We start from the raw sequence: 17,593 nt of genomic DNA, 5'->3' as shown, positions 1-17,593 counted from the left end.
CTTCTCAAGAAACCCAAAGCACTTCCTACTGTCTATCAAAAGAAGCCACCCCAAATCATTTCTTAATACAACCACCTTAATCTTCCAATTATTTTTGAAATCACTTCCCTTTCCTTCTATAGTATGAGTCCTATACAGTCTGTGATGGCCATTCACACTTTTGTGTGTGTCACACTGAAAAAAAGTCAGAGAGGAGTGTGGGAGTGGTTTGGCACAATAGACTATGGATGAGTAACTCTTGGAGTACAACGCCTAGGTTAAAAATCCAGGCTCTCCCACTAACTTGCGACTTAAGGTAAATTACTTAATCCAAGTTTCAGTTTTCTAATCTTTAAATTGTAAATCGGTATAAAAAGGTTCCTGTCAGGGGTAGTGATGATATGAGTACAGTACTAACTAGGATGCTTGACACACAGCAGGTGCTCTTTAAGTATCCTTATTAACATTAGTAAGACATTGTGAAGTTCCAACTTCAAGAAACTTAAAATCCAATCTTGTATTGTGCTAATAACAAAATAACATTCAATATGAAACAATGCTTTTACCTCAGATATAATATTTCTAAAAAATATAATTTTATTATGTATTAAGCAGCAAACAAAGCTTCTCTTTATACTTGGGAAAGATGATCTACACATAAATTATATGTTGTTCTATTTTCTCACTTGGGTTCAGATGTGGGTGAATGAACGTGGCAGGGGATAAAGTACGTGGAAAGATGGATGGATGGGCCGTATTTCTGTTAATATTTTTCTCCAAATCTCCTTCAAATACCCTGAATATATATACTCACTGAACTACCTCTATCATAAGGTCTGATTTTCTGAACACCTACACTGAAAATTTTATCTCCCGGGTTAAGGGTTGAGCTCAGTGTTGGACATACAAATTTTCAATAAATGTTATTATTGTTGTGGTATTTTTCCATTTAGAAACAAAACAAGGCAAGTCAAAGACTCAGTTGGCAGGAGGAAAATGCTTTTTCGTACAGTGTATGCCTATGTAGAAAAGGAATCTGCCATTAAAATTCACTGTGAAAAACCTAGGAATGCAGTAATCAAATGAAATATTTGTGGAACCATTAGATAATTACTACAGTTTTTATTATTTTTAGTCATTTTCTTCTGTTGTCAGAACAAAGACTTTTTACTGAACTCTTCCTTTAGAGGTCTTTGCAAACCATGTACAATTTACCTTGTAGTACAGGGATTAGGGAAGAGCAAATTTGTTATTAGCTTTTTGGCATACATGTTTTGCCTAAGTTTTCAGATGGGAAGGCACGAAAAGTAATTTTAGTATTTTGCTTTCTCTTATAAATAAAATCATCTTGAAATAGTGGAAATGTCAAGTTGGGAATTAAAAAAGCACTTAATATGAAATATAATCACTGAGTGACCCATCTAACAGCCTTTCAAGTTCAATGTACATCCCAAGATGTAGGAAGCTATATTCTTTTCACCCAGCACAGAACAGGTACAAAAGATGCTTGCTGAATAAAAAACTGAAACACTAGTTTATTGTAGTTTTGTCAGCAAAAATTTTCCTTCCAGCAGACTGAAGGCCTGTGATGAGCCAAAAAGTAATGACTTATTCTATTTTCATTTTTAAAGGTAAAAATAAAAAGTTATTAAGTCTGAGATTTCAGTATGTTTATGGGTTTTAAGAATAGTGGATGTAGAATTCCCTTTATTCGTCCTTTTCCTGGTGGCGGCAAGAAAGATGAATTCTCATAATTTTCTCCTTTCGTCACTTCAGCAGAAAGCTGAGATGGAAGACAATGCAAGTGCTTAGTGAATTTCATCTTAAATTGCTGCTATTTATATGTCACTATTCCTTCATAGAGCTTTGATTGTAAATTTCAATGAAATGAGAATCAAATGAGGGAATACATGATGTGTCTCTGTAGTAATTACTGAGATACAGATTTGACAATTATCCAGTTAATCTGATCAACAAAGACAGCCAAATTGGGTAGTTTAAGTCTCAAAGTGGATTTATTTGGCCTAGTCAATCCAAATTGACTATGCACATTAATTACATTAATATCACAGCTGCCAACATTCTCCTCACTGTAGGATACATGGAAAGAGCTCAAAAGTAGGGGGCGGTGAAAGACTCTGAAAGGAAAAGAATATTAGGTAATAGCGAGTAACCAAATAGATGTAGTTACAGAAGCAAAAACAAAAAGCAACAAAAAAAACCATGATTCAATTGTAACCTGAAAAAAAGAGAACAAAAGCCAAGGCCACAAAAAATTTAAAAAGACAGTTAATATCTAACAATAAAAGAAATAACAGAAAAGGGGAAGGGCAATGAGAGGAGATGTTAGTGTGGTCCTACAGACAACATGTCAACATGTCATCTTTTAATGGGTAAAAGTTGATCAAAAACTCTGATTTCTTTGACTTTTAGTGACTTAAACAATGCCTCTTTTATTTACTTGTAGTATTTGAGCTAGAATATGTCCAAGTCCTTGACTGATCAATCTTTACACTTGCTGGCACTAAATGCAGCCCATTGTCATGAGGGAGGAAATCAGCAAAATTAAATTATTTCCCAAAATAAAATAATAGGTGAAAAATTCAAGCATGCAACCATCAAACTCCATGTCAAGTAATATGAATTTAAAGAAATTTTGTATAGTTTATTGAACCTTAAAGATATTCAAAGAATAGAAACACCAATTTGGCTTCGGATCAGTTTTTCTTGCACTGAAGTTTTAGTTGAGGAAATCCAGAAGGAGAAAGTTATCATTTCCTAGAGTATTAATAGACAGCATTCACTTCTCTTATTTACACCATCTCCTATCTGCACCTCCCAACATCCCAGAAAACTATTAATTCATGGCTAGTTAGACTTTGAATGTATGCTCCTCTTTCTCTGAGATTCATCACATTGAAATATATGAGTATCTGCAAAAATTAGAAATAACTTGAGTGAAATCAGTTTCACTTAAAATAAATCCCTTCCTTTGGACAAGAAACTACAACTGCAAAGCTGTTTTTTATTTCTGCTCTGTATAAAATAACAGACGATCAGTGGTGAGGGAGGATTTCTCCCCCTGGCACCACAAAACCACATGTTATTCATTCCCTTTCACAATTATTATGGGAACCAAATACTGGTTCACTTTAGTTTTATGACTTAGTCTGGAAAATCTTCCAATATTACTATGGTGTCACAGTCACAACAATTAGAGCTGTGTCTTTAACTCCCTGGGACCCGTTCATGATCAATAGTTCTTGATCTTCAATGTTTCTTGTTATGAGAATGTTACCTTCAGTCAAGCAAGGCTGAATAACAGGTGTCAGGATTTAAGAACTTGAAAATTGACATTTTAAGTATTATCACATATTGTCCACATTGAGAATATTTTTCTAGCTATGTTGAAAACATCCAGGCACCATTCACTTACTTCTTTCCACAGAGGAGTTTAACATATTTTCTAGAGAAGCAGTGTTGTCTGATACAAATTTCTCTGATGATGGAAATATTCTGTACCTATGTTGTCCGATATGTCCAATATGGTAACCACTTGTAACTGTTGATCACTCGATGTAGCCAGTGCAACCAAAGAACTTATTTTTAAATTTTATATAATTGTAATTAATTTAAATTTAGATAGGTACCCATGGCTAATGGCTACCATACTGGATAGCACTGTTCAAGAGTCAATAATCAGCTACTCACTCCTGAAAATTCACCTGTGTAGAATATTCTTTTCTATATATCATAAAACAACTCTTTTCTTCTTAACCTGAAGGATACAGACTCTTGGAGAAAGACTTCCCCTTTCATCTGTAGGATGGGTGAGAACTATTCACGTCATTAGACAGACATACAAGACATAAGATATTAAATTCATCTCATGAGTCTATTAATTTATATTATGCTAAAAAAGGAAATTAACAAAATATGCAAGGACAATATTGAAGACCTTAAGTTAAATTGAACTGGTCCATCTGATACATGTTGAGTTAGCCACTGCCACTGTTGCTTAATATATTGCTTGGCACTCTATTTTCCTGCTCTGCCTATTTTCTCCCACTAAGTGGTTGGCATGACATATTTTTCTGAGTTCTTTAGGAGTCTGTACTTGGCTGGGCATTGGATCAGGAGATCTGAGCTGTCAACATTTCTAGTGACAGCCAGAGATCTTCAGCTGAGGAGATCCGGGGCATACAGACTAAATGCCAACAGTAATCCCATGCTTTATTGTGCCTGATTCATGAGCCAACCTGCAGCCTTGTTTCTGAATTTCACCTCCACAAACATAGTGTTTATTAACAACTAAGTCTGTTTTCAGCTAAAATTACTTTGACTTTGGACTTTCCTGGAAATAAGTCATCTTCTTAAGGGATGCTTAGAGAGCCGATAGAATGCAAACTGATTAAACACTGAAAGACTACATCCATCTACTAAGTGTTGGAGGAGATAAAATGTTATTGATCCTAACTTCTTAGTGGGTGCTCTGTTCAGACATTTCATCATGGACAATACTTAAAAGTGAAATTAAAAGCAGACCTGAGATACTGTGAAGCCAAATTTTCTTGTTTTAGAGATTAATCCCTTTCCCCACCAACCATCCAAATGTTGGTCACATTAAAGTACATGAAAAAAGTACCTCCAACTCTTCCAGTTATCAGAAGGCTGAACAAATTAAATATGGTACTAATGTTGAAAGAAACCACAACTAAATAAAGATTACATAGTTTAAGGACCATATTACCAAAGGAAAAAGTAGAGTGTATTTCAAACCCTCCCATACCTATCATTTGCCAGAATAGACATGAGGCCTCAGACATATTTAATTGGTTAACAAAAGCTAGCTAGCGTTACAGTAACCAAATCAAGATCCCTGCAGGTAGTTGCCCTTTATCACCTTTGGTTGTGGTCACAGAGGTCACCTCAACCAATGATCCATCAGATCAACAGCTTTCCCCATCTGGTCCCCAAGACTAGACCCCCTCAGATCCTCAAAATGCTTTAGCTGAAGGCGTGGCTGACCTGTTGTGATACCCAAAGCTTCCCAAACTTAGGGCTTTTCCTGGTTCTTGAGATCCAGGAGGGTTACTGAGACCCATCCTAGATGAAATTCTGAAAAAAAAAACAAATCCAAAAGCCAAAAACCCTTTTGGCTGGAGATAATAATCCAGAAAAGTGTGCAATACTCCTAGAATATATGTTTCATACTGGCAGTGACCTTAGTAGCTCTGATAGCTTTGAATGTCTGGCATCTACAATAATTTCTTACATACAATAAATAGGAGTTCTGTAACTATTCAATACATGAGTGAAAAATCATAGATGCTGTCATATTTTGTTTTACAAAAAGTAATAGGGCAGATCAAGCCAGTTTTAGCAAACAAATGAAGCTCATCATCATCTGAAAGACTGATCTTTTATGTGCATTTCTCTATAGATACAGGAAGACATAATTCTCACCTTTGTAAATTTTTCATCTGATGAAAACCATGTATTCTCTCCCAAAAGGCATCAATATACACACACTCAAATTAATCTAAAATAATTTCAGTTTTTGTTTTCTGGACCCTAAAGCACTCTAGGCAATTTAGAAATCTGGACTTTCTAAAAATATATTAGATGCCCAAGAGCAGTGCTTCCCAAATGATCTTTGGTGAAGGACTAGTTCTCTCTCTCTCTCTCTCCAATCCTTTAAGAACAAATATTCAAAAAATGCAGTTAAAAACTAGCATGTGATTGGATGTTGTAAGAATGTAGAATTGCTATAACTGTTTCTAAACTGCTTAGGTCAGATTCCCTGGAAGCAGAGCCTGAGACAAGAATTCTTGTCCAAGCGATTTACTAGGGCAGTTATTTTAGAAACAGGCAGAGGGAAGAAGTTACAAAGCAGGAGCTGCAGAGATAGCCAGAATGTTGTCTTGCCTGGGCCCTAGCTTCAGCTGATCCCATACGGAAGCTCTGGCACACAAATTGCACCAAGAGTTATTCCCACCTTGAGGCAAGGGGGTCAGTGCCCTGCTTCCTGTCAAGCGTCCCCTGACCTGCTGGAGTAGGGGAGTATACAGTCTCCCCGGTGAGAAAGTCCCTCTTTGGTCAGTGGCAGGTCCCTGGAGACGGAGCAGCTGTAGCTGTTATCAGCCAACACTCACAGCAGCTGGCTGATGAGATGCTGGTCTGTAGCAGGGATCTGGGAGGGCAATCAACAGCATCCACTCTAGATGACTCCTTGTACCACTCAGATCCACTTGTGATTCACATCATGTTCATTCCACCATGACAAGCTTCTTCAAGATTCTGATTGGTTACAGTTTCTGGAACAACTTACAAGAGGAGGATAAGTGAGATGAAATATAGCCCCCATTGCTGCATTTGGTTCCGAGGTCATAACTGATACTCATCATCTCCCTCGCTGCACAACCCTTCTAGATTCCTTTCACTTTTTGTCAACTCTTTTGCTGGTCTAGGTAGCCTGCCTGAGGGATCTGAGTCACTGGGTACCATGCCCTTATCAGGCTGTGGTTGCTATACTTGCCCATTTACAGTCACAACAGTACAAGGGAAGGAGCCACCCTGCTATATCACTTGAGGAGCAAACATATTTCTCCCCATTACCAACATGTAGAACGTTGTCATGAGGATAAGAGTTGATTGCTCCTGCTAGAAATGTAACAGATTTCTTTACTTGCTAGGCTACTAGCAGGAGGAGCTCAAAGTGACCAGGTAGCAGTCATAGCTTACAGTTTAGTGGGACTCTTACTGTGTTCTCAGGTGGAAAGGTCCCCTCTGTGAACCAGAATTTATAAACCCACAGAGCCTAAAGTCATGGCTGTGGGAAGCACAATTCCCCAAGTGGATCATTGGGAGTAGGGTGATAACTGGTGAGCCAGGTAACTCCTACCTCTACTCCTTAGTTCCCCCTAAGTATTCAACCAATAAGAGGCAAAGCACCATTTAACGGCTGTTGGTTTAAAAACCATTTTGCATCCTATAAGACAGTGCCCCATTCTCCCAGGACAGCTTTTCTAAGCGGATACCTCTGATGCATCTTCAAAAGGCTATATAATTGCTGTATTAGTCTGGCAGCATCTGGCTGATAAGGTAGGTGTTAAGACCTGTGGATTCCATGGCCACACTTCCACCACCACACCTTTTTGCTATAAAATGAATCCCTGAGTCTAGATGATATTAGGCAGAATTCTCAGCTGTTGGTGGTGGCTGAAAGCTGTCACATGAGGCACAGGGTCAGGACTAGAGTGAGGGAGTGAAGCAGTCACCTCAGGTACATAATGTAAGGGGACACCAAAAAACTCAGTAATCAAGAGAAAATATTTTAAAGCAATATTTTTAAAAGATCAAAATTAATGCAAAAAATCCATGATGAACAAATATCAAAAATTTAAGTAAATACAAAATCAGTATTATAGATTTTTCCTTTTGCCTCTGGCTACATATGGCCTGATATAGCACTGACCCTGTTTTTATTTAAAACTTTGACATTTTATTTATCATGGAGTTTTTGCATGACATTTGAAACAAAATATTGCATCAAAATTTATCTTGATTACTGAATTTTTTGGTACCTCCTTAAATTTTGTGTCTGAGCCCAGTGCTTCACTTACTCCACCCTAGGTCTGGCCTGACATGAGAGGCAAACCCAAACTGGATGGAATATGATGCAATCAAGTTGCTGTTAAGTAGCTGCTTGGTCCTCTTCATAAATGGTACTAAACTGGGGCACTCAACATCAGTCTGTGCTTCTGACAGGTCAGGTATTCATTGAACAGTGGAGGTAGCTAGATTACCTTTGGTAAGAAAGAGACTATGGTATTGATGCCCATGCATAGCATCCTTCTCTGCCACCACGGCTACTCCATGTATGGACCCTGGTACAGGAATGGAGGTGCTTAGGATAGAGCCTACTGGATGGGTCATCCTTTCCACCCGATTATTTAGTGCCTCTTCTGCAATAGATGCTCTTTGGTGGGTATTAAAGTGTGATTAAAAAAAATGCTCACATGTTATGTATCCAAGGTGAAAGACTGCCATTTGACTTAGGGAACATCTCTGGAGAGGGAGGCAGCTGGTGAATTATCTGAAAACATTCAGAGAAGGTGGGAGAAGTTGGCTGGTTTTGAGCATCTGGGTGGGGCATCAATTACATCTATTATAAACACTTATACCTTCTATCTATCTTGAGGGTATTGGCGGCAATGAGTTCATGGACTGGCCTGGTCCAAAGATCACTGCTCTATACATCCACAGATTCCATGTTGAGAGCCTGTGTTCTAAAACCAACAAAACAAAATAGGCACCATTCAGTCAACACATATTCACTGAGTGTATATCACGTATCGGTCACTTTTCTGGGTGCTGAGGAAGCACTGAACAAAGAAAGTTCTTGTTCTCATAGAGTTTGAATTAAACGACTAAGAAAATACATAATTTTGCAGATTATAATAAAATCCTTAAATAAAAATACAGCAGGAAGGGCGATATCAGTCCTCACTGATAAGGTGGTATCTGAGTAGAAATGTAACAAAATCATGGAAGCCAATCCTGCAGATTTCTGGGGGAAAAGCATTGGTGCAGCAGGAGCATGGAGGCAAAGGCCCTGAAGCAAAAGCGTCTGTTTGAGGAACAGCAAGAGGTCAGTGTGTTTGGAGCTGAGTGACTAGGAGGAAGAACGATAAGAAATACAATTTGAGAGAGAACGCAGGGCCAACTTGCGGCTTCCCGGTCAATATAAGGATTTATGTTTTACTCTGAGAGCTATAGGAAACCATTGGAGGGTTGAAACAGGAGCAAGACACTATCTGACTTATGTTTGAAAAGGATCATTTTGGCTGTTGTGTAAAAAAATAGAATTAAAAAGATATGAAAGTGATTGTTTTCCTCATGTCCCCATTTAATTTCTCAGTCTGTTTTCTGCAGAAAGCTGGTGGGTCAGGTAAATGGCAGTAGACTCTGGCCAATGTGACCAAGTAGTGGTTCTACTGCAGCTGCTGTGCCACAGTGATGTCCTTATCGGAGCAGATCAACACAATATTTGGCATGTGGTATGAAGCTATTACCCTATCATGTGTTCTTTTCAATATTCATCATAAATGAGCATCAAAAGAAGTGTGCACTCACCTAGCATGAACATCAGTATACATTCCTGGTCCTGCCCCAGGGATATGTCACAATATAGACTGGAGGGGACCTTGATTGTCTGACAATTGTCAAACATCAGATTAGTCCATTGTATTAATGATATCCTGTTAATTAGATCTAATGAGCAGGAAAGGCCAATAATCTGAGTGCCTTCTTAGGACATGTGTGCTCCTGAGTGCAGGAGAAAAATCCTACAAATGTTCAGGAGCTGGCCAAATCAGTGAAAATGTAAGGGCTCCCACTGTGTTGTGCAGGTCAATACACTCCCTTTAGAGTGAAGGACAAATTTTGCATTTTACCTTACTATTAAGAAAGACCCGGAGTGCTGGTAGGATTCTGGGTTTTAGAGGCAGAAAAAAAATCACTCTTTGGAATAATACTCAGACCTTTTATCAGATGACTCAGAAGGCTACTAGTTTTGAGTGGGGCCTAGAATAAGAGAAGGTTCTACAGAAGTTCCAGCTACAATACAAGCAACCTTGATGCCAGAGCCATAATCAGTGGCAAATGTCATACTATTAGAGGTACTGTAGTAAATAGGAATGCAATGTGGCTTCTCTGTCAAGCCTCAAATGGAGAATTGCAGTGAAAACCCTAGTGTTCTAGATACTGTTCCATACTGTTCCAGCAGAGTTCTCTTCATCATTTGGACAACAGCTCCTCATATGCTACTTGGCTCTAGAAAGACTGGAAGGGCTGACCATGGACATCAGTTGACCGTGTGACTGGACCATGTGACCCGCATGAGCTTGATAACAAAAGTTAAATTGTCTGGTAAGAAGAGCAGCAATTCACCGAACAACTGGACTTGCTCATTAGGGGGAGATAGGGTTGCTGCTACATAATGAGGAAGGAAGAAACATTTTAAAACTTGAGGGATCCACTGCAGCATTTCTTTTGTTTATCCACAACCAGGTTTAACTTCAAACGGTTGATTACAGCAACCAGAGCCTGTTAAGGGCATGGTAATCAGGATTGGAAGTCAGAGACACCTCGCCAGTAAGCCACCTAGTCTAACAGAACTGATAATCAAGAATGAGGGATATTTGGAGTGAGCGGTAGAAGATGATGAATCAGTTACAGCTTTGGCAGCTGCAATAGCAAGAGCTCATTCTACTAACCTGTGTCTTTGAGTTGTTTCCTCAGAAATTGTGACCAATCATCTTCTATAAATATCCATGACAGAATGGAATGAGTTCATATGGATCTGAGTGGTGCAACGGATGGGCCATAGCAGATGCGGCCAGTGTTCTGCCAAGATCCACTCTGGTCCCTTTCACCGTTTCAATACATGGCTCCTTCAGCATCTGGGTACTTTTGTTTCTAAAGTCCTGCACCTATGATTCTCTATGATTCTCTTTGGAAAATTGTCTTTGGCTTCTTAGACAGCTTTAACTGCATGTGAAGAGAGTTGAAGTGCCCAGAAGTTTCCCTCCTTCTAAGCTACCCTGAGCCAGTGAATGGCTGGTGTGGGAGGATGAAAGCCCTGTTTCCATGCCTCAAGTGGGGACAATCTCAAGTTCCTTTTATACTGCAGACTCCCCTTGCGGGTTCAGGAGAAACTTCTTGACTTCTTCCTCTTGCCTGTCCTGCTTCTCCTACTTCTTTAATGGCTTCTCCTGGGAACACTCCCATCGTAAATCACTGCAAAACATTCTCATCTAGGGATCTGCTTCCGGGAAACCTGACCTAAGACAGATTCCTAGTACACATTTATGTGGAAAATTTGAGTAGGCTATTTGAGTCTGGAATTCATGGCGGAAACCTGGGCGGGAAGTATCTATGTGAGGGTTGTTGGTGCATTGATTCTATATACTCATGAGACCTAAGGAGTGAGTGTATATAAAGAAAAAGCCTCAGGATGTAAGTAGGTCTCAGGCTGTCTTAATCTTCCATCACCACCTTTCCTAATTCAACTCAAGTTGTACTCATTTACTCAGCTTTGGTCTCAGGACAGACTCTGACTCAGGCTCTATGACAGTTCTCAAATTAGTCCACCTCATTTCTAGTTGTTTCCTAATTCTACACCCCATTTTACTTCATCAACCTATCAAACTTACCCCCTAAAGGTATGTAGTCTGAGGGTATTGCTGATTTATAGGTCCCTTGTATAAGCAAACCAAGATGGATCTCTCAATAAATTAGAACATTTCAACACCTGTTCAGAGATGTAAATGCTTGGCTCAGGTTCAGCTGAAAGAGTTCCCAGTAGATTTACATTTGGGAACACTTTCACCTTGACCTTGCTAGAAAATAAGTTGCAATTTAAAGGCAAATCTGGCAAAATATGGAGAGATGAAGATTTACGAAAGTTAAATTCAAGGTATGTGTTTGATCAAAAGACAACACTTACCTAAAATGCTGTAATTCATAGAATACCTTATACATAGTACATTCTTAAAAAATGTTTGTTGAATAAACTGTATTGGCTATACCAGCCATCTTCATTTATTGCAGAATAAACTAGGGTACACAGACAAGAGAAAGCTTTAGGACTAATATTTTATATACTATATACCATCTTTGCCTTAACGTTATATATATTTTAAGGTAGACAGCAACTGAACAATTTAGATGAAGCTTTGTCAAGCAAATAAAGTCCCTGGAATGTAATAGGAAATGATGGAAACTAACTGAAATATCATTTTGTTAACACAGTGGCTTTTGAATTTCTTTTCATAAGTAGATTAGGTTTTGTGAGCTGCTTCCTACATAGACCAAAAAGCATAAAGTGCTTTGTTTAAAAGAAAATTCTAGATGTTGATTTGAATTGAGAGTACAAGGCTTTCTTTCCTTTTGACAGTTTGCTTTTGAAAGATTTTTCTTGTGAAATACACAATATACTGTTGCTACTTGAATATAATGATCCCTCACCCCAGAAGAAATAAAAGTAAGGCCAAATTTAGCTAATTTTGCATCTTGAGGAACCTATATGTGAGCCATACAAAAAGCAGCAACAAGCACTAATATCAAAAGCACTTTTTCAAAAAATAAAAAAGTGATGGATAAATGAATGCTGCTGTGTTCACACTGAAGATATTTTGACCATCTCACATACATTACTTTAAACCTATATAGCTTCTCCATAGCTTTTAGATCAACTTTAACATCCAAGGCACACAAATTTTATTAGAATAAGAAAACAAAAGAGAACCATAGGTCTAACTGGCTTATATGTCCTCAAACAAACTAGAAACATAAACTAATAAAAAATTAAAAGTTGGGAAGACCAGAAAACTCAAAGTATAATTGCAATTGAACAAATAGAGTAAAAAGATTCAGAGGTACAGATCTAGGAGAAAATTTATGTTCATTAACAATTCAACACTTGTTATTTATGCCACATTTGGGTATGTCATATCCACAACAGCAAGATCATGTTTCTACAATCCTGAAGAGCAAAAATAATAGCATTCAGTTTCATACATATTTGCTAAAAACCTCTCAAGGATCTTGGTGGGTTCTAAATCCATCTGTATGTTTCCAAGCCAAATAACACTTGTCTACTGGACTAAAGAGAATGTATCTTATTATTCAAAATTCCATCTCAAAGTCCCCTAAAAACTATTTTATATACCTTTTTCCTTATAATCCATGTTTCCTAGCTTCCATGCCTTGTACTGATATCCCTTTAAACATATTTTCCTGGCAGTTGATTATGTTACACCCACTCTTCAAGTCCCTGTTTGTATACCATTCTTCCAAGAAGCCTTCTCTGATGCTATCCTATGCTCACCAAATAGAAGGCATCACTCTCTGTCTATACTTTTTGACTAGTACACCAAGGGTTCCCACGACCATGCCCAGGTTCAGTGATTTTCTAGGACAGCTCACAGGACTGAGCTTATGGTCATACTCATAGCTACGATTTATTACAGTGAAAGGAAACAAAGCAAAATCAGCAAGGGGAAAAGACACATGGGGTGAAGTCCAGAGGAAACCAGAAGCAAACTTCCAAACTTGCAAAAGTTTACTCCCAGTGAGTATAGGATATGCTTAATTCCTGCAGCAATGAGTCATGTCAACAGATGTGAAGTGCTGTCTAGCAGGGAAACTCATTAGAGACTCAATGCCCAAAGTTTTTATTGGAGTTGGTCATACAGGTACCCGCTGTCTAGGATGTTACCAAAATTCCAGACTCCCACAAGGAAAGCAGGTATTTATGATAAACCATATTGTTTGCACAGTTTAGGCACAATGAACCATTCCTATCAGTTAGGGTGGGACTCCACTCCTGAACCCAAGTTCTCAGATGCCAGCCAAGGGCCAACCTTGCCAGTAGGACTTTCTAAGGATAAGAGTCTCAGGCTTGTCTTGTTATCTTTTGTGCACAGAGAGTTATACAATTCTACTTAATTTACGTATATATTATATGTATATGTTGTATCTCAACTCCTTCACTCTAAGTTCTGCTGTCTCATTCTGGATAGAGTCCTCTGTAGTAGCTGTGATTTTCCTGTATCAAAAGATTGGGGATGGTACCAACTTGATAAAAATTAAGGAAGACGCCCGTTATGAGTAATACTGCTATTGACTTAACTTATTATTGTTAAATATACATACACTTTTTAAGGAAACGGGAATATGCAGTATTTTTGTTTTCAGTAAAATTGCGTCAGATCACTAACATTTCACTTAATCCTGTCCAGTCTGTTATCTATTCTTATTCCACTCTGGAAACAATGCATATATTATAAGCCATGTCTCAGATTCACTTGCTGGCAAAGATTTACTGAGCACTTATTTGCTGCTGTCACTGAGATATAAATTAAGAGCCCCTTAATAAGAATAGTGAATGCCAGGCGCTGTTCTAAGCACCACTCAGAGAGGTAGATAAGTGTTAGCTAGTCTCCTTTCACACACAGAGTCACTAAGAAAGTTAAACAACCCTCCTAAGCAGTTACTGTGGAATGCATGCTCTTAACTACTCTGTTATACTGATGATCACACCCTTGAAAAGCTCACAGTCTTTTTTTTGACATAAAAATTATTTTGACAAAAGTAGAGAAAAAATATCCTTGTTCCACTGTAATGTTTTCTTCACCACTCTAAAAGGTAAAGGACTCAAACATTGCCAGATCTTCCCATTTCGTACTTGGTAAGTTACATGGTCTTAATGAAGAGTTTATCACTTTGTAATTAATGACAAAGCAGTGAGGCCTCAACCATGTATTTAGCATTTGTGACTGTCATTCTGAACATAAATAAAAGGAAAGTTATATTGGCTTAACTAAAATAAAATCTTTTTACCTCTACGGGTGGGTGATTGTTGAGTTTTTGCTATTTTAAAATTAGAGTGACTGTTTAAGAAGAGAGCTTCTCATTTTTCTCTGAACATAATGAATTTTATCATTAATTATCTCCCACACAGGGATGCAATTAATACTATCAGAGCCTGAAAGAACTCACAGAAGGGAAACTACACTCCTGACGTTTTTATTTCTTAAAGAATAAATTAAAAGGCTAAAAGTTATAAATAGGCTGCATTATGTCAAACTCAAACAGCCGCTTGGAAATGCAGATAAGATTTCACCCCCAGATCATGAAACAATATTTGGTGTGACAAAAGAGTTGTGAGAACCGTTTACAAGTCTCTAGGTCAACATTAACATCCACCTTCAGAATGATGACAATGTTCTGCAGGTGCAGGCAAGGCTCTTCATGGTGTGACTAAGATGACAGACATTTGAAAGGTATTGCTTTAATTTACAACTACTTCAGAAAACCTTCAAGTGACTGATATCATCACCACCGTGTCACAGAGGAGACAACTGTGTCTCAGGGAGGTTAAGTGAATGTCTCATGGCCAAATAAGTGAGAAGTGACAGAGCAGCAACCTACACTCAGATCCTCTCCTGCAAAGTTAGTGTCCTTAACCGCTAAGCCACATACCTATGAAGGTACCCAGATTTGAACGTAATTAGAAATGTTCAGTACTAAGTACTGAGATACAATTCTCTATGGGTCTCTTGCATCTCTGCATGTCTGGTAAGCAGAAACGTTGACTGCTTTTGCTCTGCACTATCGTTTTAAGGATGTGTGTATAGTGCACAGCATAGATGATATTGTCTCCCTATGGAGCAAAGGACAGGTGTGCTTACTGTCTATCAAAAATATTAGGGTTTCCTAAGAGTACGGTTCCACTCCTGTAACCAACGCAGTGTGTTTGCAGGTGTCACCTGATGGTCTTGGCTTTGTCTCATAAGAGATGGCCTCAGGAAATCAGCTTAAGAAAATGCTGATACTCTAGCTGCTGATATTTTTCAATGAGTAATAAGGTCTTTTGTTTCTGAAAACAAAACAAAAACTTCTCTAAACTGGAAGTGGATCTATGTTCTGTAATGCCTATAGTTTATTACTATTTGGGGGGGGCGCCCTCTTGAAGGAAAATAATGTAAAATGACAAATACAAAATTAAGTTCTGGGCTGTGGAAGGGTGCTGGCATCGAGGAGCCCTGTAACAGAAGTTTTATTCATGGTACATCCATCTTTGTCTGAATTATATTTTTGGAAGTCATAATTTTCCAATTTGACAAATGGTTCTAAATGACTTTTCTCTCCCCAAGCACCAAGTCTATACATTGCATAGTGTGTCATTTTAGGTAATGGCTCTCAATTTCTGTTTTCTAGGCAAAATAAAAATCTAGAGTATCTCTCCCATGTTATAATCTTTTCAACACTCTGGTGTCTTGCTGGATTTACAGACAGTCTGGGGAGTATTTTGTTTTCTTTATCCATTGACTCTATAAAGTAAATATGTCCAAATTGATGTCTTAAATTAAGTTGATTTCTAAAACCTGTCCTGGTTAAATTCTAGCATAGTTCAGCCCAAACACCTGAAAAAATTGAATTCATGGAAATTGTACCATGAATGTTGATATACTTTCAATTTGTGTATGTGGCAGTGCTATGATGCTTGCAATGAGAGAAAAAACACACTTTGCATGACACTTTGAAAGGAGCAAATTATCTTTTGCATACAGCATTCAAGAGGAAAAAAAATCTCATTTTTGCTGTGTAAAATCATGGCTTTTTATCACAGTAAAAGTTTAAAATTGTTAAAACCATTAACAAGTCCTATTTGTGTATTGTTCATAAATAATAATTACAGGTTAAACATTATAAAATATTTACTTGAACTCATAAAATGTAGAACACAATAAACAATTAAGAAAATGAATACAGTTCACCTACTTTTGAAATATTACTTGATCGACTCGCAGATCGCCCTGGGGATTTGTCATTCTGAAAAATAAAATTAGAGACATTGATTACAAATATAGCAATAGTCTTTACTGCTGAGAAAAGAAAGCACAGCACAGGCCAACGTGTAAATGCTCTCCATAATATTGTTCTGACTGATTGACGTACAAATTGCTTACAAAGGATGGCTTTGTCTTACCGAATTTTATTTTTCTAGTACATGTCAGTGTCCTTTTGAAAGTGTTGCGATTAACATCAGGGTATATATCAGTCTAGGAGTATTTATTTCCAGGAAATGCTTATTTCTCTAGAAAAATGTATGTGTTTCCTTTGAAATAAAATTAGAAATGGAAATACAGCCAATTATTTCCCCTTTTGCTACCAGGAAATTCTGAGTAAATTCTGGTTCTCAGTGTCAGTAAATATTGCATACCAGGTACGTGGTATGTAATCTAACTCATGTTTTTCTGAACTAAGCATTTTATTGGTCTATTCTGTTATTTTACTTTTAAAAGTTTAAAAATTTAAAAGGAACTTTTAAAATTTAAAACATTTAATTGTTTAACTTAAAAATACGTTTTAGCACAACCAGAAGGACCTACAAGTAGAATATACAACTATGTACTGGGGGACTTTGGGAAGAAGAAAAAAAAAGGAAGATTGGCAACAGATGTTAGCTCAGGTGGTAATCTTCAAAAACAAAAATACTTTTTAAATTATTTTAAAATTTAAAACAAAAATAAGTTTCAAAAAAATTATACACACATTTCTTGCCTCTTAAAGAATTTCCAATTTCGCAGAAAAAAAGCATGCAACAAAGCTTTTGAATAGATGCTTTTTAAAAAAGTCGTACAATTTTAAAGTAGAAAGGGATGTCGCAGAGTGGCGCCACCTCGTTGGAAGCCCCGAGGCCTTCTGTTCCCGGCAATCATAGCGCTGGGGCCCATGCCAGGGTTGGCCCGAGGCCTTCTGTCTAGTCTCGTCTGCTTGCTCTTTCCACTCTGCCAATTATCTTTCGGTGGATAGCTGACTGACAAATCAGAACGCATGGGTATTATAAATTTTATATGCACCAAGAGATCATAGTACACCTTTTCTTCTGTAGAGAAAATGTTGGAAGAACCTGTTCTAGAGACCAAAATTTGTGAAGGATCTGAATTAACATCGCCACTGAAATACTTTAGGACTCTTTTTTTTCCAGATTTTTTGAGCATCTGGACTCAGCACTGAAGTGGACCTGAGTAGACAACTA

The 17,593-nt window shown here is 37.8% G+C and overlaps 1 protein-coding gene across 10 annotated transcripts in view; it reads right to left on the bottom strand.

Moving 5' to 3' along the window:
* Nucleotides 1-17,593, bottom strand: part of MARCHF1 (membrane associated ring-CH-type finger 1) — a 755,838-nt gene that overhangs the window by 129,881 nt on the left and 608,364 nt on the right. For all 10 annotated transcript variants that reach the window (XM_070608438.1, XM_070608408.1, XM_070608432.1 and 7 more), the window contains one exon: nucleotides 16,333-16,383. In XM_070608438.1, coding sequence (XP_070464539.1) covers nucleotides 16,333-16,383 — 51 coding nt within the window. The remainder of the gene's footprint in view (nucleotides 1-16,332; nucleotides 16,384-17,593) is intronic.

The sequence above is a fragment of the Equus przewalskii genome, chromosome 2, assembly GCF_037783145.1.
Source record: "Equus przewalskii isolate Varuska chromosome 2, EquPr2, whole genome shotgun sequence".
Taxonomy (NCBI): domain Eukaryota; kingdom Metazoa; phylum Chordata; class Mammalia; order Perissodactyla; family Equidae; genus Equus; species Equus przewalskii.
This window is presented reverse-complemented; position numbering and strand designations above follow the sequence as displayed.